The following is a 22,122-nucleotide window of genomic DNA, read 5'->3' on the forward strand; positions in this document are numbered from 1 at the left end:
CCCTCTCCCTCTCCTTCCCTTTCCCAGTCTCCCCACCCCTCTCCACCTCTCCCTCTCCTTCCCCCTCCCAGCCTCCCAGAATCCACCTGGATCCTTCTGCCCTGAAGGTGGGTTACAGCTACATGCCACCACACTGGGATTTATACAGTGGGTGCTGGGGCATGACAGGAACTTTAACAACTGATGCACTTCCTCAGCCCCTTATTTATACTCCTCATCAGTGACCTGGAAAGAAATGAAGTATATATACGGTAGTTTTTGTTTAAAGAAATAGAATATATATATAGTAGTTTTTGTTTTGTTGTTTGTCTTTAAAGCATTGATGTAATCCATATAAGCAATGCATTTCCAGGTTGGTGAATTGCTTTAGTTAAGAACTGAGGCAGGAAAACGACCATTCCTTGCCTGGAACAGATCAACAAATCTTGCTGTGTAGGAGGGGAACTCATCTGGCACCAGAAATGGTTTTAGAACCTTTCTGGCATTGCAGTCTTTGAGAACTGCAGTAGCATATGAAACTGTAGTTGTAGTTGCTATCCTTGGGACACTGGGGATCTATGGGTGTATTTCTTTATTGACCTAACAACCATCTCTGAGTCTATTTTGAACAATAACATGTAATATATGCATAAGTTTGAATTTGAAAAAGTATAACATTTGTTTCTTGAATGCATACATACATAAATACTTTCTTTAGGATTTTCTATGTGTGAGATATGAAGAGCATATTTTTAGAAGTGTATTCAAGATCTTCATAAGAAAAATGTAAAGTTTATAAAATTTTCATTTTAGATTTCTGTTGCTGTAATAAAGTGAGCAAAAGCAACTTGGGAGGAGAGGATCATAGTCCTTCGCTGAGGGCAGTAACTAAAAGCAGGAACCTGGAGGCAGGAGCTGATGCAGAGGACAAGGATGGGTGCTGCTCACTGGCTTACTCCTCATGGCTTCTCAGCCTGCTTTCTTATAGACCCCAGGATTATCAGCCCATGGATGGCCCCACCCATAGTAAGATGGGCCTTCCTACGTCAATAATTAGTCAAGAAAATGCACTCCAGGCTTTCTCACAAGGCAATCTGAGGGAGACATTTTCTCCACTGAGGCTCCCTCTTCCCAGATGACTCTAGCTTGTGTCAACTGGACATAAAACCAACTAGTAGCCATCACACATTTCCATTTAAAAATGTTCCTTGGAGACATTTTTAAAGACTTCTGATTTCATTCAAGATGGAGTAACTCTTGTTCCTCCAAAATCTGTCTCCTTTCAGGCAACAAACTGTAGGCATAACACAGCACATGGCAGGGATACCCCAAGGTGGGCTGTGGGCATAACACAGCACACAGGCAGGGACACCCCAAGGTGGAATGTAGGCATAACACAGCACATAAGCAGGAGCACCCCAAGGTGGGCTGTAAGCATAACACAGTACACAGGCAGGGACACCCCAAGGTGGAATGTAGGCATAACACAGCACACAGGCAGGGACACCCCAAGGTGGAATGTAGGCATAACACAGCACACAGGTAGGAGCACCCCAAGGTGGGCTGTAGGCATAACACAGTACACAGGCAGGGACACCCCAAGGTGGAATGTAGGCATAACACAGCACATAAGCAGGAGCACCTCAAGGTGGAAGAAGGTGGCAGCTGCTTGGGGACCTCAGGACTTAAGTCACTCATCGTTGGTTTCCTCCTGGGATCCCACATGTTAGAGAAGTTTTAACCATAGCCCACAAAAACAGTCCACAAAGCAGCCCACAAAAATACTCCATTAAAAACAGTTCACAAAGTCCAAAAAAGTGATCCACAAAAATAGTCCATGAAAGCAGTCCACAGAACAGCCCACAAAATCAGTTTGCAAAGGCTCAGGAAAGCCCATTGCCTCCTAACTGCCAGCCAAGTGGCAACTACAACCATGCCCCTCTCCTTCCATGGTCTCATCAGGACCAAGAGCCTAGCTGACATTCCACCTACTCTGAGGAAACAAACAGCGCCCCTGAACACTTCTCTAAGGGCATTCCCCTGTGGGAGTGTCAGGGACCTACCCTGTTCAGTTGAGTGGAAGCTCTGATTTCTTTGCCTGGGGAGTGTCAGCAGGGGACAGAGAGACTGAGCTTGCCCTCAGCCAATTGTAATAAGGGCTAATGAGAGGAGACAGCATGAGGCTTAACACCCACTGTGAGTCACTACTATACCCTGACCCTCCCTCTTCCTTCCTTCACACACAATGATTGAGAAGTAGACAGCATGGGGAAGGGAGTAGTGAGCACTCTTGACTTGTCTCTGATCATCAAGGCACAGAGGAGAGCTGTGCCTCCACCTCTCTGTACAGCAGCATGGTGGAAGGAGTCGGGCTCCATTTTTCCTAAGACCTACCCAGAAGTTGTACGTGGAAACTGGTGGGCTCTGGCAGTACAGCTCAACTGGGGAATGCCTGCTAAAAGCCAGATTAAGGAGGATCCACTGTCTCATCATAGAGTACCCCAAATCCCCTGAAATACACACTTCCACCAGGATGAATCCAAAGTTAGGCTGGCTTCGAGTCAGAAGAGCAGGAAGTGTGGCTCAGTGGGGTAGAGTGCTCGCTTAGCATGCACAAGGTCCTGAGTTCAATCCCAGAACCACCACAAAAGAGCCACTGGGAAATGCTTCTGCATGTACTTTCTGAAAGTAATAAAAGGCAGAAAACATAAGCAATAGAGAAAACCCGAAATCCTCTTTTATTTATTTATTTCATTCATTATTACATTCTCCTTTTGTCTTACTAAATGAGATATGATTTTTTTTTTTTTTATTGAGATGGGTGTCTTAGTCAGGGTTTCTATTCCTGCACAAACATCATGACCAAGAAGCAAGTTGGGGAGGAAAGGGTTTATTGAACTTACACTTCCACATTGCTGTTGATCACCAGAGGAAGTCAGGACTGGAACTCAGGCAGGAGCTGACGCAGAGGACATGGAGTGATGTTCCTTACTGGCTTGCTTCCCCTGGCTTGCTCAGCCTGCTTTCTTATAGAACCCAAGACTTCCAGCACAGGGATGGCACCACCCACAAGGGACCCTACTCCTTGATCACTAATTGAGAAAATGCCCCACAGTTGGATTTCATGGAGGCACTTCCCCAACTGAAGCTCCCTTCTCTGTGATAACTCCAGCCTGTGTCAAGTTGACACACAAAACCAGCCAGTACAATGGGTAATGTGTGCACCGCAATATTACTTTTGTGTGCTTTTTGTACATTTTAATTATTTTGCAGTTCAAAAAGTTCACACTTACTGTTTGACCCAAGAATTCATTCTACATAAATGTATTCTCCACGTGTCCTTAATTTGTTAAAAGACGAAAGCAAGGGGAGTGGAGTGTACCAACTGTGTCTTTTAAAAAAAAGATTATAAATCCATATGTGCAGAGGATACATATCTCCAAAAGGCTGTGCCCATTCCCCCTCTGTCTGGCTAAAAAGGTAGCAGTGGTGGATTTCTCTCTTTCTCGGAAAAATGAACCAAAAACTTTAAAATATATGTTAGAGCAAACTCCTTGCAGATGGTGTCTGAGGTAGTGTGAGGAAGCTATGGGATAGAGTAAGAGCTTTTAAAGGAATGTTGGTAGAATCTATTCAGCCTGAGCTAATGAGGCAGGCAAGTGGTTTAGCAGTGTAACAGTGTTAGAGATTCAGGTGCTATCTCAAAGGAGAATAGAGAGAATGGAGACCTCAAAAGTGTTAAAACAATGATGGTTGAAGATGCCTTAAATTTGACATGAGTTATACACCTATAGATTTTTAGTAGTTAATCAAACCCCAAATAGTAGAAACAAGAATTCCATGCCAAGACAGTAATATCAGACTCGACTGTGACTGGGCCTTACAAACTAAAGACAGGAAAAATCCTGACATCCAAGGAAAATGATTTTAAATACACACACACACACACACACACACACACACACACACACACCTTGATCAGATCCCCTCCTTCCAGTTCAGCTCCGTTTTACTCCTAACGAAGCTCCTTCATCTTTCGAATGATAGCACTTTCTCACCTAAGACTGCAGAGGCAAGAGCAAAAGTGGGTCCTTTCCAATTGCTGAGGGAGAAAACAATCTATAGCCAATGAAACTCTTCAGAATTGACAGGATTTGCACTGCCGACTACAGATTCTTTATGCTGTACGGTTACCCCGTGAGAGGGAAGGCACTGAGGATAACAGAGAATACATATGTGGAGATGCCATGGTAGCAGCACTTTAACATGCTGGCCATGCCTGGGCCGGTAGCCTAGACCACTGACTCAGGGCTCGTGGGTGTGGTGACTGAGGGTTGCTGTGAGCCACCTCACCTCACATCTGTGAGTGGGATGACATCCCTACAGCTCCGGGTGGACAAACGAAATGAGTCAGAAAGAGCTGATTGTCAGTGGCATTGGATTCTTCTATTGGCTACTGTTCCGTGTGTACATGCGTGCGTACGTATGTGCGTGCGTGCGTGCGTGCGTGCGTGCGTGCGTGCGTGTGGTGATATGGAGAGAGGCCTTGGTCCTCCCTTTGCCGCCTGGCTTAGTGTAGCGTCTCTTTGTTGTTTACTGCTGGACATGTATGTGCCAGTTGGAAGTCAGGGGTCAACCTTGGATGTTCTTCTCCAGAAGCCACCAATCTTGTTTTATGAAGCAGGACCTCAGTTGGCTAAGAACTTGCCAAGAAGGCTAGGCAAGCTGGCCAGGGAGCCCAGAGATCCTCCTGGCTAAACCTCCTCACCACTGGGATTACCAATAATTGCCGTTATGCCCAGCTTTTGCACATGGGCTCTGGGGAGTGAACTCGGGCCTTCCTGTGCATTGTACATACACCGCTAACTCCCCATCGCCTCCTGCTTCCAAGTCAAACAATTCAGTTTGGCATGTTTGACTGTCTCCTGATTCTCTGAAGCTGGACTACATTCCTCAATACTGGCTTGAGTAGGTGTGCTCATGCGCTCCGAGGTCTGCTGTTGTTATCGGAGGTGTGGGAAGAGAGGCAGAGGAAAGGAAGGCAGAGTCATTGCTGCGCTTTCCACCAGAGCTGTGTGAGCAGCCTACTCCCTCTCCTTCCCACCAGCCTTTGATGGTGTCACTTTCATTTTTAAAAATTTCAGCAATTCTGGTAGATGTGTTGTGGTGAGGTTTTAGTTTGACTTTACCTAACAGCAAACAGAGTTGATATTCTTTCCATGGGCTTATTCCCATTTGGTAAAATGGTAATTCACACCCTTTGACCACTTTCTGAGTTACTTATTTTTGCTATTGAGTTTTGGGTGCTTTTTATATATTGTAGCTCTAGAACACCGTCACACAGACATTTTGTACATTTTTCTCTCAGTCTTTAGTTTGTCCTTCCATCTTCCTCACACTATCTTCCACAAAACAAACGTTATAAATTTCACCCCATCAGTCTTTCCTTTTACAGGAATTTCTTCTGTTCTATTATATCTAATCTTTTTTGTTGTTTTTAAATCACACTCTTGGGACTGTGAGAGGCTCAATGGAAAAAAGTATTTGCTGTGCAAGCCACAGAGGACTTCAGTTCAAATCCCAGCACCTACCTAAAAAGCCAGGCATGACTGCACACGCCTGTAACTCCATCAGTGCCAGTTCACTGGGGCAGGCTGAGGCAGAGTACTAGGAAAGCCAAGACAGGAGGGTCAAGAGTTCAAGGGTAGCCTGGGCTGAATAGCAAGAACTTAACCCCACTCCACACCCCCCACACCCCCAGACACACACCCCACAAGGCTGTTCTACCTGTCAATGTCCTATGGTGATACTAACAAATTTCTACAAACATAGTTGCTTAAGACAACATCAGTTCATTATTGTTCAGGTCTAGAGGTCAGAAAGGTCAGCAGTGTCTCTCTGGGTAGTGTAGGCAGGGCTGCGCCCTGCTTTCAGGTTGCTCTGGGGGTTGAAACATCTGCTGCTAGGAATGTTCCCACCCATGTTCTCTGGCTCATGGCTCTTCCGTGAACACCCAGCCTCTGTTCCCACTGACACACCTGCCTGGACTCCTGCCTGTTTTCCCTCCTAACGACCCACGGAGACATTACACGTCAGCTTCCTCCCTCAGGTCCTTTAGTCACTTCTGCAAAGGCCTCTGCCATCAAAGGTAAGGCCACAGTGTAACTGAACCGGTTTAAATGTATCCCTAACTGGCTTGTTAGTGAATGAAACTCAGACAATGGTTATTTTATTTGGCTTTGACAATTACTGAGGGGTGGGTAACCCCTAATCTACTTTGCTAAGTGCTGGCCTGGGTACTTCCCTAAATACTTGCTGTTTCTCCTGGCCATGTGCTTTAGCCTCTGGATCCCTCTTCCCTCTGCAACCCCCAACCAAGGTAACGCACACCCCGTCCACCCCAACCTCTCCAAGCAGTTGGCTGTAGCATTTTTATTTAATCAGTCATTTTGAATGGAACGGGGAAACTGCTTGTAGCTTCTTAAGAAACTAAACTTGGGCCAACTAAATGGCTCAGTGTAGAAATGTGCCTGCAGCTAAGCCTGATGGCCTGAGTTTGATCCCAGAAACCCACGTGGTACGAAAAGAAAACCAACTCCCACAGGTTGCCCTCTGACCTCCACATATGCACTGTGGCAAGCATGTGCACCTCCCCGCCCCCCCAACACACACACACACACAAAACAGATAAGCAAGATGTAATATTAAAAAGGTAAAGAGGTCAAACACATGTGCGACACAGAACATATCCCCGTGCACCTCAGTATTTATACAAGAGAAATACAAACCTATGGTCATCGAAAGACTGGTGCACAAACCTTACTATGGCCTTATTTGAAAAGCTCAGATCTGTGTAGCTGAGATACCATCTGGAGGCGAATGCAGGAATAAATTGTGCAAAGACTGCCTGCGGTGCCACCCTTGGGGGTGGGCAGACAAAGGGGCAGAGTGCTGAGCAGTGCCACAGCAGGGATGCATCTCAAGGTAACTGGGCCAAGCAGAAAAGAGCAGTGCCTCCCCCACCCCACCCCCAACGCGGACTGAAAGACAACATTTCTATAAAATACAAACTAATCTGTGGTGGCAGAAAGCAAAGACGGTCATCTGGAGGTGGCCAACAGAGGTGCTGAAGGGGGCGGGACCAAAGGGAACAATTACAAACAGCATTAACTAACTTTCAGGAGCTTCACAGTGAGTTTTTTATACTAGGTCAGCGTAATTTTAGGGTCAGGGTGATTTCCTCATATCAGCTACGCATCAATAGTTACTATTAAGAGGAAGGAGGGCTGAAGAAAGCTTGTTCACTCTGTAATGTGCAAGTAAGAAGACTTAAGTTCTAATCTCTAACACCCATCTCAAAAACTGGGTATGGAGACTCTCACCTGTAATTCCAGTGCAGAGAAGACAGAACACAGGGATCTCTGTCGCTCGCTCGTTGGGAGTTTCTGGTCTAGTGACAGACCTTATCTGAGAAAAAGAGGGTGGGCAGCAGGGCACTTGCCTTTAATCCCAGCACTAAGGAGTCAGAGGTAGGAGGTGCTTGCTGAGTTTGAGGGTAATTTGGTCCACATAGTGAGTTCAAGGACAGCTAGGGCTATAAAACCAAACAGAAGAAAACAGAAGTGGAGACATGAAAAGGGAAGATGCCTGTGTCTTCGCCTGGTCTTCACACATACAGATGCATGCACACCCTCATACATGTGCAGGGACATCTGCAGGTGCACATGTACCCATAAACACATCAAATATAGCAACACACACACACAGTAAAAGAGAGGGAAAAGAGATATCAAAAAGAAACAAAAGTCATTGACTTAGCAATATGAAGATTATTAGCCCCAGCAAGCTGAGCCAGCGCTGAGGGAGCCAGAGGTAGCCCAATGTCTGCAGCGCTGGTACCTGTGATTCTGGACCCATGGATGGCTCCCAAACATTCCCTGAAACAAAGCACCCAGACCTGAGGTAAAGGACAGCACCCCTTGAGACATAGCCTTTTATTCCGTCATCGTTGAGTGTCCGGCCATGTTCCTAGGATGGAGTTCAGAGAGCAGGAACAGTTGGGTGGAGCCTATAATTCAGACTTGTCAGTCATCACGGTAAATGTCAGGGCTAGACTCTGGCTAGAAGGGACTGAAAGGTTGAATTTTGGAAACGAACCGTGTGTGGTTCTGAAAAACACACTCGGGAAGTAGAAAGCAAGCTGCTGTATGGGAATGTAGCCTTAGGGAAAGCCACTATTAGGACAATAAAGTTCTCCTAACGTCCCAGGAGGGTTTGACAGTGCTGAACTGGTCCCTGATTCACTAAGGTAAGGCTGGAGTCCGCACTTGCATAATGGCAGGGCTGAACGAGGAAACAGACAAGTCCTTAGTCAGCATGCTTCATAGCAGAGGGGAGACTAATAAGGTCGCTGGGGATTTAAACATAGCCAACAGGCTTCCTCTAAGGAGTGTTTAGTAAGCTCTGCAATGATCTGTTGCACGAGTCATACTCTGCCCAAACAACCGTGGTCCTTATGAAATCAGGCCTTGCACCATGCGACAGAACCAGTTTCAACTAATTTCAGAATATATGCATCATACAGGCATTATCTCAGACCACAGCGTAACTTAATAAAAGTTAGAAATGAACCAACAAACAAAAAGACTACTGAAAATATTTTTCTAAAGAATCTTGGGAAATTATAATGGGGATTAGGAAAAAAGTTACAGTTGTTGAGTTCATTAAAACACCTCATGTTAAACCTGGATTGTAGGGGTTGGGGGCGGGGGACAGTGTAGTGCGTAAGGATGCTTGCTGCTCTCGTGTGAGGTCATGAGTTTGAATCCCAAGCACCTGTATCATACTTGCATATACAGCTGAAATTGCATTTAGAGAGTACATTGTGTCCGCAAATACCAGCGCTCTTTAAAAGAGGAGGTGGCAGATGAGGAGGCGTGAAGATTAAGTGTCGACTGTATTTGGAGGAGTTGAGCAGAGAAGTGATGAGATTTGAGGCTGGTGAGGAGGGGTGTGTTTCCAGAGAGAGAGGAGCTGTGAAGCTGAGGTGGGAGAAGGGAAGGGCTGGAGCCTGACTCTGGCACTCACTCTGTTTCTGTGACACCCTGGTCTCAGCTCAGCCCTGTCAAAGCACATGGGAGCCCAGCGTGTGTTAGGGGAGAAAAGCCAAGTTCCTGTCCTAGCTGCTGAGGCCTCAGACGGTACACTGCCCAAGAGAAGGTGGAGGGCCTGCCTTGTTAAAACCACTGGAACATGACCCTCTGCCCCATCTAGGACATCCTGGGCCTCATGGCCAAAAGAATATTTCTCGCCTCTAACTTTGACTTCCATCATTGCTAGGTCATAGCCTAGATTTACTATGAGAGCTAATACTTTTTGTTTTGGGATTTTATTTCAATTTATGTGCTATTAACTTATGCTGACAATTACAAGGTTGTTTAGGCATATTATAGAAGAGTGTACAAATTGCAACAGATGGAGTTTGTGTTAGTGTGTGTGTTTTTCTGTGCACATGCATGCATGTGTATGTGTGTGTGTGTGGGTGGGTGGGTGGGTGGGTGAGAGAGAGAGAGAGAGACAGACAGACAGGCAGACAGAATGAGAGAGTGGTGTATATGTGTGTGTGTGTATGGTTGTGTGTAGTGTGTGTATGTGTGTCATGTATGGTGTGTTTGTGGTGTGTGTGTATGTGTGTGATGTGTGTGTATGTGTGTTTGTATGTATGCATGTGTGTGGTGTGTGTGTGTATATGTGGTATAGGTGGTGTGTATTTATGTGTATGTGGTGTGTGTGCATATATGTATGCATGTGTGTGTGCATGTGTGTGGTGTGTGTATATGTGTGTGTATATGTGTGGTATGTGTGTGTGCATGTGTGTGTTGTATATGTATATATGTATATGTGTGTGGTGTGTGTGTGTATGTGGTATGTGTGGTATATGTATGTTATATGTGTGTGGTGTGTGTGTATGCATATGTATGCATGTGCTTGCACATGTGTGGAGGCCAGATGAGGATGTCTAGTGTTCTATTCTATTCCTCTCTGGTCTACTCTCTTAAGACAAGGTCACTCGCTGAACCTGGGTCTCTTCTAGGTGAGTCCTAGAGACCCAAATTTGGGTCTCATGGTTGCCTCCCAGTCCCAGGTGGGATTATCTTAAGAACATGTTTTCAGGATCTGGGAAGACAGCTTAGTTGGTAAAGTGCTGCAGTTCAAGAGTGATGGCCTGAATCTGAGTCCAGTACCTGTGAAGAGGCAGGCGCACACGGATTGGCCAGACTAGCTCTAGCAGTGATCTTATGGCCAATCAGAGAGCTTTTGTCAAAAAAAAAAACCGGTGGAAGGTGCTGAAGGAAAGACATCTGAGGATGACTTCTGACCTCCAAATTCATTTGTGTGTGTGTGTGTGTGTGTGTGTGTGCGCGTGTGTGTGTGCGCACACACACTCAGTCTGAGGTTGATTTTTACCCACGCATATAGAGGGCCAACTGAATTAACTGGTTCACCCAAACCAATGGCTTTAAAAACCTCCTGGTTTTTCAGTGTTTATTCCCTTTAAGGAATACTACACATGGTATTCCAGTCGCTTGCACAGACTCTATCAGGGTTTTAGTATGGATACTCTGGTAATCTTAGATAGTGTTCTCCCTAGAGGCCTTTCTATTCCTTGGGACCCAGCCAAGCCTCCTCCCTAAACACCTGGAAAGTGAGACAGGGTTCACCAGCTGTGAAGGCTTGCCTGGCTGCAGCCTCTCCCTGGGGGTGACATCGGATCCCTGGCTTTCTCAGCAAGCAGCCTACCCACTAAGTCATTTCCATATCCCCCCTGAAGAGCATCACTCTTATGTCCCCTTTCCTATCCCCAGCTCCTCCCTGCCTTGACACACATCTGAAAGTATGTACTGTGCGCTTCCTGATTTTCTACCTCAGTTAAAAACAATGCACGTCATCAGTTTTGTCATTTGTTGGTTTCCTTCTCCCAATTATGGAGAATTAAAAGCAATTTTACTTTTAAGAAATCTCTTACATCAACTCCTGGGGGCTGGGGAGGTGGCTCAGTTCAGGTCCCCAGAACCCGTGTTAAAAGTCTAGTGTTCTCCTATAACCCCAGTAATAGGGACACGGGCAGTGGAATGGTTGGACCACAAGAGCTCACTACTCACTGGCAAAGTTGCAGGCCAATGAAAGACCCTGTCTCAAGCAAAACAGAGATGACACTGAAGAATGATCTCTTAAGGCTGTCCTCAGAACTCCATAGTTGTGTCGTGAATACACACACACACACACACACACACACACACATCCTGGGGAAGCCATGCTTGGGAAGGGTACAAAATTTGAGGAGTCTTGACTTGATTCAGGAACAAGTGACTATACTGTAGCCTGGGGGATGATGGAAATTTTGATGGCTAAATGTTCAGTAAAATATAACCTCACAGTTGAGGCTACTGCATGTACTGAGACATGCTAACAGGCATGTGTAGTTTGAGAACATCACTACATGGTGCCATCTAAAAATTTATGCTTGAGAACCATGTAGTCCAGTTATATTTAAACACACACACACACACACACACACACATTTTAAGTAAGTCTACAGTTTTGTGTTAGGCTGCATTCATGGCTATTATAGGCCATATGTATTGGATAGCATTCACACCAAAGAGAAGAAGCCAGACCACAAAAGACATATTACAAAATCTGCCCAAGTCAAACTCCAGGCTGATAAATCAAGACTAAATCAGATCCCTGACCCTGGGAAGAACCAGGAGGTGGGGCACGTTGCCTGGAAGGGACAGGGACCTTTAAGGAGACATAGAAATAGATTTTTGCAGATGAGTACCTTTTTTATAACTCAGATCTGTACTCTTTAAATGGATGCATAGGAATTCATGACTGAGACAGTGGATTAAGAAATGTATAAACTGGGCATGGGAGCACATGTCTCTCATCTCAGCACTCACTAGAGGCAAAGGCAGATGGATCTCTGTGTTTGGGGCCAGCCTGATCTACATAGTGAATTCCAAGCCAGCAAAGGCTATTATATAATGAAACCTTGTCTTTAAAAAAAAAAAAAGGTAGCTAGAGGGCTGGCAAAGTGCTTCCTTTGTAAACAAGAGTGCCTGGGTTTGTTCTCCAGAATCACACAAAAGCCAAGTGCGGTGAGCAAAGAGGGAGTGGTTCAAGACCTCCAAGGCAAGGCCAGCTGGCTTAGCCTCCTCGGTGAAGTTCTAGGCCAATGAGAGTCTCTGTCTCAAACAAGAAGCCAAGCAATGACACACGGGTGTGGATCCCAGATGTGATACACAGGAGCACACACAGAGACACAGACATACACAAGAGGGAGGGGGAGAGAGAGAGAGAGAGAGAGAGAGAGAGAGAGAGAGAGAGAGAGAGAGAAAGAGAAAGAGAGACACGAGACAGAGACACAGAGACAGACAGAGACAGAGACAGAGAGACAGAGAGAGACGGAGACAGAGAGACAGGGAGAGACAGAGAGAGAGACAGAGAGAGACAGAGAGAGAGAGACAGAGAGAGAGAGAGAGTCTGCCTCGTTCTCTTAAGCTGCCCCGAGCATACATAACATCCTGTGCCTGCAGTCTTAGTGTCTGCAGTCTTAGTAATTCTCAAGTCTTCTTTTGTTTTTTTCTTTCTCCCCTCTAGCTATGGGAGCTCAAGACAATTCTAAATGTAAAAGCATTTACTATAAACTATTGGGCAGCACAAGAACAGACAGAACCAAGGGCAGACAAGTATTAATCTGTTTCTTCTTGCTGGATACCTCACACATAAAGAAGGGTGCTTCTCACTGTGACTCATACGGCATGCTTAAATGTACTTAAACTGGTCTTGCATACATGGCCTGTTCTGTCTTTTGATGACTTTAATTTGTATGACATGTTCTCCCCATAGTTTGGGTTTGGTTTCATTGTTTTTCCCTTTTTATCTTTATGTATATGTGTGCATATAGGTGTGTGTGTATGCACAGATGTGTTTGTATGTGTGTGGTGTATATATGTTTATGCATTTGTATGTTCCTGTTGTGTGTGTGTGAGTGTGAGTGTGCAAATGCATGAATATGTGTGTATGTGTATGAGTGTGTATGCATATGTGTGTGGAGGGATATATATGGGTATGTGTGGTGTGTGCTCATGTTTGTATTTGTATGTTCATGTGTGTGTGTCATATTTTCTGTATGTTCGTGGGCATGTGTGTGCAATGATTGTTCATGTTTGCGTATTTGTGTGTTATTGTGTGTGTGCCATATATGTATTTGTGTGTTCATGTGTGCATGTCATATTTGTATTTGCATGTTTGTGTGTGTATGTATGCATATGTGTGTGGGGGGATATATGAGTATATATGTGTGGTGTATGTTCACATTTGTATTTGTATATTCATGTGTGAATGTCATATTTGTATTTGCATGTTCGTGTGTCTGTGCAGTAATTGTTCACATCTGTGTATTTGTGTGTTCATATGTGTGTGTGGGGGGGAAGGTATGTATGTACCAGAGTTTGCATGTAGAAGTCAGATGACAACCTTGAGTGTCAGTCCTGGATTTCTACCTTGAGATCAAGTCTCTCTTATTTATTGCTGCCTACGCCTAGTTAGCTAGTCTTTGAGCCTCTAGCTATGCTCCTGTCTCTGCCTCCCACCTTGTCGTAGGAATGCCAGGATTACAGATTTGAGCTGCTGCACCTGGTTTTTATTTCAGTTCCAGGGCTGTCAGGCTTTCGTGGCCTGCTCTGCACAAGGCGGCAAGGCCTCTCTCTGTGCTTGTTTTCTGTGGTAAGGCAAGGTAGCTCTTTACCCTTTGCTTCCTTTCTGGGGATATTTAGGAAGTGATGAAGGACATGTTCTTCCTACAAAGGTGTGCATTATGGTATAAATGTGCTTGCTGGGGTCCTGGGAACTTTCCTCTGATTCTTCTCTTCTTGCCCTTCTAGACTCCAGAGCCAGGCGCGCCCCCTCCAGGTGAAAGTGAGAGTGAAGACGACCAGCTCCACCCATGCCCTGCAGACCAGGAGGAACAGGGATGGCACCGGAAAACAAACCCCGAGGACTTGGAGACACTGTCCCATAAGAGTGAAAGTCGGTCGGACACAAAAACAGATGCCTTTGAAAGCGCTTCTGATGCAGAGTCCCTCCCAGGTGACCTCACAGGTGAAGCTGGCCTCTCCGTCGAAAGAGAAGCAGGCTGGGGATGTCCTGAGGACTCAACAGTTAGTCTCCCTCAAGGACAGCACTCTGTCTTTGATGAAGGGCTCCACACAGAGGAAGAGCTGGATCTACTCTCAGGCTTAAAGGCAGGTTCCCAGCTAAATAAATTGCACACGTTGACTGCTGAAAAACAGGATGAGGCATGCCCCTGCAGCTGTGTGACTAGCTTAGTACAGGAGTCTGTGCCAGCCGCTGTGTGCTTCTCAAAGCATGCCAGCAGCAACAGCAGTCCCCACCTGCAAAAGGCTAGGTCTAGGGGCTATCTGGATGTCCCGGTGGCCTGTCCTTGCTTTCGCCAACACTGTGAACTTGGTCAGAGCTGGCCACAAATCCATAGCAGGACTGTAGCAGCAAAGATACCTCCCATAGGCTCACAGGACAATGACTTCCCTCTGTGGATCAGGACAAAGAAGGGCCTTGCTCCAAGGCCCACAGTGGGCACAAAGTTGTTCTGGGTTCGTCCCTTCCTAGACGTAGCCTGTCAACCTCGATTGGGTACACCTTGTCTCTTAGACACCAAGTGTCATCAGAGTGCCCCAGAAAATCTTGGTGCCAATGCTAAGACACCCCAAAGGTACCTTTGCCAGGAGGTAATGACTCTGGTCAGGGCCCATTCTATAGCTTCGTTTCCTTTAGGTTGTCCTAAAGAGCCTTTGAAGCAGAAAGGTCCAGATTGGCCTTACTTTCAGCAAGGGACAGAAATAGAACCCGACCACCTGATCCTTCATAAGACCCTTCCCCCTGGGCCCACCCAGCTGTCTTGTTTACTTCCTACTTCTCAAAGCAAGGCCCCTCCTTTGCAGGGCAAGTGCAAGCTGAGTGATTGTAGCTTTAAGAGGACATCTCTAGACACACCCTGTGTAGGCCTTCCACTGGAAAACCAGGTAGAACAGGCTCCTAGGTCATGCCCGGACCCTTCCCACCTTACTTCAGAATTGCTAAAGCTCAACAGCCAAGAGGAAGTGCCCAGGCCGGCTGAATGCAAGCCAGGGCACAGCTCAGAAAGCAGACTTGAGGAGCCCAAAGGTGTCCACCCTGATGATATTATCGGTAAACAAAAGTGCCTGCTAAACATCTCCACAAAGGGTGCTCTCAAGGAGGAGAGAAAGCCACCTGATAGGGCCTCCTCCTTCCCACAACACTGCTGCCATGGTGAGGTACCTGTGTGCAGCAGAAGGCTTTTGGGTTCCTGGGAAGAAGAGACCAATAGCGCCTGTGCCCCAAAGACAGCCCTGAAATCAAGTGTAATTGACTCTTCAGAAGCAGCCGAAGAGGAAGTGGTTCTAGATCTCCAAGGAAAAGGGAATAATGCCTTGCAAAGTCTTTTGGATTTCCCAGCAGTGGAAGTATCTTACTGCAACCCTGGAAGTGAGTGTGCACAGGGGCCTAGGGATGACCCAGAGTCTCTCGCTTCTGGCCAGCCGCAGGCTCCAGAAGCCTACGGGGTCTCTAGGCACAGCTGCAAATTCATTATGATAGCAGTAAAGCAGGAAGGTAGGCAGACCTCTACAAGGAAGGCTCACTGTCTCCTAGAAACACAGTGTGGGGACTTTTCAGAGAAGGGGACAAGCTCCACGACTCATGAGTCTCTCAGGGCCCCAGAAATGCCAGCGTGTGGCAATGAGCATGAGCTACCAGGATGTCCAGGGGCAGAGCCAGTTGGTGGGGCTCCTCAGCTGCTGGCCCAAGGCATAGAGCCTGTGAGAGTGTCAGTCTCTAGGACTGCTTCGGATGACACATTGAACTCAGAGGAGACACCAGAGGACGAGCTGCTTGGGGAAAGATTAGGCGTAGGGTCAGAGTGTGTACATACTGAGCAGAACCAGGAGTTGCCCAGCTCAGAACGCAAACAAGGAAGGTGTGGTACAGAGGATGCATGGATGGGCGAGGTAGAGGTCCCCCTTCCAGGAGTCTTGGCTTCAACCACAATGCTGCAGTTCCAGAAACAGTGCGGCGGGCTTCAGCAGGGTGTGCTGGAGTCAGAGCAGCGCCCAACCTTTCTTCAGATAACCCCTTTAAAAACTGACAGGCCCTGGACTGGGGAAATGCCTGGAGGGGACACACCCTACAGCCAGACCTTAATCTCAGAGGGCTTGAACCCAGTTTTCCCTAGCCCCGAAGAAGGGGTCCCACACAGTCCCTGCCAGCGGGAACCACCTCTACACCACGTGCACCAGAGCGTATCTCTGGAGACCCAATCTGGTGTGATTCAAGTAGGGACATCTGGGGACCTCAGCGGTGAAGGACCTTCCCCAGAAAGCTACAACATCAAGAGACTGAAAACAACAGAGAGCAGGATCAGGGCAAGGCTGGCCTTAGCCCATAAGACCTTTACAAATTTTTTTGAGGCCAAAGTTATGGAGAAAACGAATACTGGCTCTGTCAAAGGTGAGAAAGGGAAGCCCAGGCGAGCCCAGGGCTCCTGGCGTGCATTTCTGAGAAACAAAGATGCAGAAGGCTCCAAACGACCTGCATTAGGGAGTGGGGTTCCAGGACCAGACTTTCCTCAACTCCTCTGCTCTTCCCCACCAGCCACCAGAGACCACTGTGAGAAGTGGACAATCGACACCGACAGCCGTGTGTTTGGGGAGCCCTGGGCACCCCTAAACTCCCCTGCAACTCTGTCCTCCAGCCGTCTGGCTTCTCCGGAACACAGGAGGAAAAGTGAACCAACCATAAAATGCACTGCTACCCAGGAAAGCAGTACGCTCGTCTCTTCTGGGGTCTCCCCAAAGTCCTCCTGGCTGACTTCTGCTACCAGCCCCGGAGCAGCGCAGACTGACATCAGTTATACTCTCCCCTACAGCTCTGCCTGCCACTTGATCTATGAGAACCAAGGTATGCCCTGCAGACCCACAAGCCCCAAGCCCAGGAGTCCTATGGCTGGAGCGCAGAGGGTGGATCTCTGCCTTGGAGGCAGGACTAGTGCAGTCTCCATGGTCTCTCTCAGAAGCGACAGGGACGCCAACAGATGTTCAGAAGCCCCTGAACGGCCCAAGGCATCCAAGGCCAGGACGAGCCTCTTACTATCTCTGCAAACATTAAACCAGAATGACCAGAAGGAAGGCAGGAGCGAGTGCCAGTGTCACCATGGCCTGGGCACAGTGCCCTTCCTTAGGGACCATCCTGGGAATGAGGTAAGTGAACTGTTGGTGGCAACAACGCTTTTGTTACCTCTTAAGACAAGTGGAGGCATGTTCCCTTGAGTTTGTGTTGCTGTAATTTTTAATTAATTAATTAATTAAGCAAGCGTTTCTGGGGCAGGGGCTGCTTCAGATCAAATGGCAATGGGCTCTCCGCTTTCACAATGTTCAGCGACCTGAATTCAAATGGTCAGGCATGGCTGAAAATGCCTCAAGACACTAAACTATCTCCCTGCCCTCTAGATTTGTTATTATTTTTTTATTAGATGTTTTCTTTATTTACAATATCTCCTTTCCCAGGTTCCCCTCCAAAAGAAAAAAGAAAAAGAAAATAAAATAAGAAAAAATAAAAATAAAAAAACCCCAAAACTAAAACAAACCCCTATTCCCTCTCCCCTCCCCCTGCTCACCAACCTACCATCTCCCACTTCCTGGCCCTGGCATTCCCCTACACTAGGGCATAGAACCTTCACAGGGCCAAGGGCCTCTCCTCCCCTTGATGACGGACTTGGCCATCCTCTGCTCTACACATGCTGCTGCAGCCATGAGTCCCCCCATGTGTACTCTTTGGTTGGAGTTTAGTTCCTAGGAGCTCTGAGGGTACTAGTTAGTTCATATTGTTGTTCATGCTAAGGGGCTGCAAACCCCTTTACCAACTGATCACCATCCTTAACACCCTTTGCATCAGATTTAAGGTAAACTTTTTAAAAAATATTCAAGTATTAAAAGACACCATAGAGAAATTTACTCCACTGATCTCAGAATAAAGTATGACATTATAAAGCTTTAATACACACACACACACACACACACACACACACACACACACACATACATACATACATATGGAAGGATAGGGTATCTGGAGGTTGTCAGGGGTTCTTAGAATGTCAAAAGCATGTATGTAAGTGCAAGGTGACTCCATCACCACCCTCCAAGGAGGTCTTTAAACCCCCCATTTGCAACTCGCATGTCCGATGACAGAACCATCACCACACAAATAAGGGTCAAAACTCAACAGTAAGAACACAAAAAGCATGCCAAGTTTCACTTACCTTTGCAGCTTTACAATATCACCATATGCATAGATGAGACAGCTAAGTTTAAATGTGAGGTTGGGCTAGCGTGATGTCTCAGAGGTTAAGAGCCCTTGCCGTTCTTTCGTAGGACTAGTATTCAGTTCTCGGTACCCATCTCAGGAGGTTCACAACCACCCATAACTCCAGCTCTAGGGTATCCAAAGCCCTCTGCTGCCCTCCAATGGAGCCTGCATGGACATGTGCACACATACATAAATATAAAGTGAAACTCAGGCAAAGAACTCACTAGTGTCATGGCTGGCACACACAGGAAGGAGGTCGTTCATTAGTGTCTTCTGGGCAGTGATGGTGTATGCCTTTAATCCCAACACTAGGGAGGCAGAGACAGGTGCATCTCTGTGAGTTCAAGGTCAGCCTGGTCTACAGAGCCAGTGACAGGACAGCCAGGCCTACACAGAGAAACCCTGTCTCATAAAAAAAAAAACAAAAAAACAAAACAAAACAAAAAACACAAACAAAAAAATCATTAGTGTCTTTACTGCTCCTTTGTCTTGATCCTAAGGTTGGGTATGGAATTTTCTAATTTGGGGTTCTGCGTGTGTTAAGTTTGTTTGCTTTCATACGAGGGATGATCAATCTGTAGCTACGCAGCTTCTGTTTTATATCATGGACAGAGCTGTAATGCAATACCTATCAAGTGCAAGGATATGCAATGACTGTCATAAGCAAGACACACAAATTCCTTGCCCTTGGGCTAAGTTCCTCTCTACTCACATCCTCCTGGCCCTGGTTGAATCACTTCCAAGCCCGAGTCAATGGTTATGTTTCAAAAATGTCGTATTTTGAGATTGACTATTTACTCAGCATTAAGTCCTTTGAGACCTGTCTAAGTTGTTTAGTATATTAATAACCCCCTTTCATAGCTAAGTAATAGTCTATCTTTAACTGTTCATCTATTAAGAAACATTTGGACAGCTTTCAGATATGAAGTATCACAACTAGAACTCCTGTGAACGTTTATGCACAGCACTGTGGTGGATACACATTTTCATTTCAGGTCAAGAGCCCACATGATTGACAGTTCACAGGACAAGATTTTGAGAAATTGCCAGGGAGAGGACTGCCCAGTTAAAGGATAAAGACTAGAACTTGGATTCTCAGAATCCATGGGCATGCCAAACTGGCGTGGTAGCCGCTTGAAGCTCCAGCCTTGGAAGGCAGAGACAGGGGACCTTACAGGGCCCTGAGGCATTGTTTGCCAAATGCCATTCTTTTGACTGTGTTCCCACAATGCAATGTACTTTGAGCATATTACATCATCCATGCCCTGCTAATGACTCTCTCTTGTCTCCGTCCCATCACTTCCTCTGTCCTCTCCCCAGTTTCACCTTCACTCTCCTGTCATCCGTTCATATGAAATTTTATAAACCTAAAAAATCAGGGCCCCACCGATGAGAGAAAATATGTAACAGTTGTCTGTCTCGGTTTGGCTTAATTCCACTGTGCATGCAAACCACATTTTCTTTATCCATTCCTCTGTTGATGGACACAGAGTTTAGTCCCTTATTTAGCTCTTGTGAACAGTGTTTCAATAAGCATTGATGTGCAGGTGTCTCTGGGATATGTTGACCTGGAGAGGTCATACCATAGAGTAGGGCTATTTATAGTTTTGTGAGGAACCTCCATACTGATAATTTCTATACTCTGAGAAAAATTTGTTAGGGTGTGAGATTTAGGTAGAAGTTCATTTCTCTGCCCCTGGGTAGTCAGGTGCTGCAGCACTGAATTGCCCGCAGGATTAGGTCTTCAATGGCCCTCAGGGGTTTCCACTCACGTGCCTTCTTTCGGAGTCTAGCACGTGCTCCGTTCCACAGGATCTTAGAGACTGCCACTGAACAGTGTCTTAAGTCTTAAGACCTAGGAAACTGATCGCTCACACTTTCAGGATTATTTTTATGCTAGCTCCTTTGCATTTCCATACCAAGTTCAGAAGAATTTGGACTTTCATCTGCTTTCAAACAGCTTTGCTCGGACTTTGGTGGGGCAGGGTTAAGTAGTGTGAACTGGGACCTAGCTGGAGTCTTTACCATGCTGAATAACTGATAAAACAGTGTCTTCATTTGTCCAGACCTTGTTTTTCAGTTCTAGAAAATTTTAGTTTGATTTACACATAAGCTATTGTAAGTGGCATCATATCTTAAATTTAGGGTTATACGTATTAATTGCTGATATGGAGAAATGTAACAGGTCCGTGTGTTTCAACTTGTATCTCATGTCATCTACCAAAGGGACAGATTGTTTTTCCTTCTGCTTCTTTTTTGTGCTTTATTTCAGTGGCTAAAAGGGTCACTACTGCATTAAGCACCATGGTGGGAGTAAGGTTGGCCCTTAGTCATGGAAGAAAAGTGGCCAGTTTTTCAAGACCAGCCATGTTCGCTGTAGGATTCTGTAGAAACTCTTTCTCATAATGAGGGTCCACTCCTCTTCCTAGTCCATTCAGAGTTTTCTTTGTATCAAACCTGAGTAGTTATTGTGGTATGTTAGTTTTCCTCAATCAACTGATATATTCATATGATTTTCCTTGACCTATTAAAATGTGTAGAATTCTGAGGTCTTAAACATTGACCTTCCCTTTAAGTACTGAACACATTCCATTCATTTGTGGTGTATATTTCTCAATACACTGTTAAATCACATCAGCTAATGTTTAAAGGACTTTTACATGTATATCTGTGACTGGCCTCCATAGGCCCATATAGTTGAATGCTTAGTGACTGGGGAGTAGAATTGTTTGATAAGGGACTAGAAGGATTAGGAGGTGTACACACACACACACACACACACATATGTATGTATATACATATATATATATATATGTATATACATACATATGTAACATCATCCAATCAGGAACTTAAAACATGCAGCTGAAATCAACTGAGGAAATTCCTTAAGGTAGCCTGCTGGGTTCCCCATCAAGAGTCCTGGGGGGAATAGTGTCCTCCTGTGAGGCTCCCAAGTAAAAGAATAGATAGCAACAATAGAGGTGACATCATCAAATCCATTGCTCCTCACATCAAGCCATAGCTGGAGTGGAGAAAGTTAATTGGAATTAATTGTAGGGCTCTTACATTTTAAAAAGTGTATGTGTGTGTGTGTGTGTGTGTGTGTGTGTGTGTGTGTGTGTGTGTGAGAGAGAGAGAGAGAGAGAGAGAGAGAGAGAGAGAGAGTAAATCCAGAAGAGATTGTTGGGACCCCTAGAACTGAGGTTAAAGGCAGTCATGAGAGCCATCTAGTGTGGCTGCTGACAAACCAACTGTGCCTCTTCAAGAGCATCAAGTGTTAAGTATCTCTCCAGGCCCTTAGTTTCATAGTTGAAGGTTATTTTTTTTCTTTAATTTCTATGTAATTTAAAATATATTTTTATTAATTTGATACAATGTATGTATTTTCATCATATTCATCCTCCTCCTTCCTGTAACTCCTCCCAGATCCTCCCTCACCTCTACATCCCTTCCAACTCTTCCTCTCCTTCTTCTTCTCCTTCTCCTCCTCCTTCCTCTTCCTCTTGTTCTTCTTGATGTTCATCTTCTTTCCCTCCCGCTCCTCTCCTCCTCCCCCTCCTCTTCTTTATAATCCAAAAACTTCAATTTGTACTGCTCCACTGAACGGTAATCAATATGCCAGGGGCTACACCTTTAAAGAAAGCTGACTCTCTCTCTCTCTCTCTCTCTCTC

The 22,122-nt window shown here is 45.9% G+C and overlaps 1 protein-coding gene across 4 annotated transcripts in view; it reads left to right on the forward strand.

The window, feature by feature from the left end:
- Arhgef4 (Rho guanine nucleotide exchange factor 4) overlaps nucleotides 1-22,122 on the forward strand; it is a 134,030-nt gene that overhangs the window by 32,133 nt on the left and 79,775 nt on the right. For 3 of the 4 annotated variants that reach the window (XM_031367131.1, XM_031367133.1, XM_031367132.1), the window contains exon 2: nucleotides 13,929-17,339. The exons of the other annotated variant lie outside the window; for it this stretch is intronic. In XM_031367131.1, the coding sequence (XP_031222991.1) occupies nucleotides 13,929-17,339 (3,411 nt within the window). The remainder of the gene's footprint in view (nucleotides 1-13,928; nucleotides 17,340-22,122) is intronic. 4 annotated transcript variants of the gene reach the window in all.

This window comes from Mastomys coucha, unplaced genomic scaffold, assembly GCF_008632895.1.
Source record: "Mastomys coucha isolate ucsf_1 unplaced genomic scaffold, UCSF_Mcou_1 pScaffold14, whole genome shotgun sequence".
In the NCBI taxonomy this organism is placed as follows: domain Eukaryota; kingdom Metazoa; phylum Chordata; class Mammalia; order Rodentia; family Muridae; genus Mastomys; species Mastomys coucha.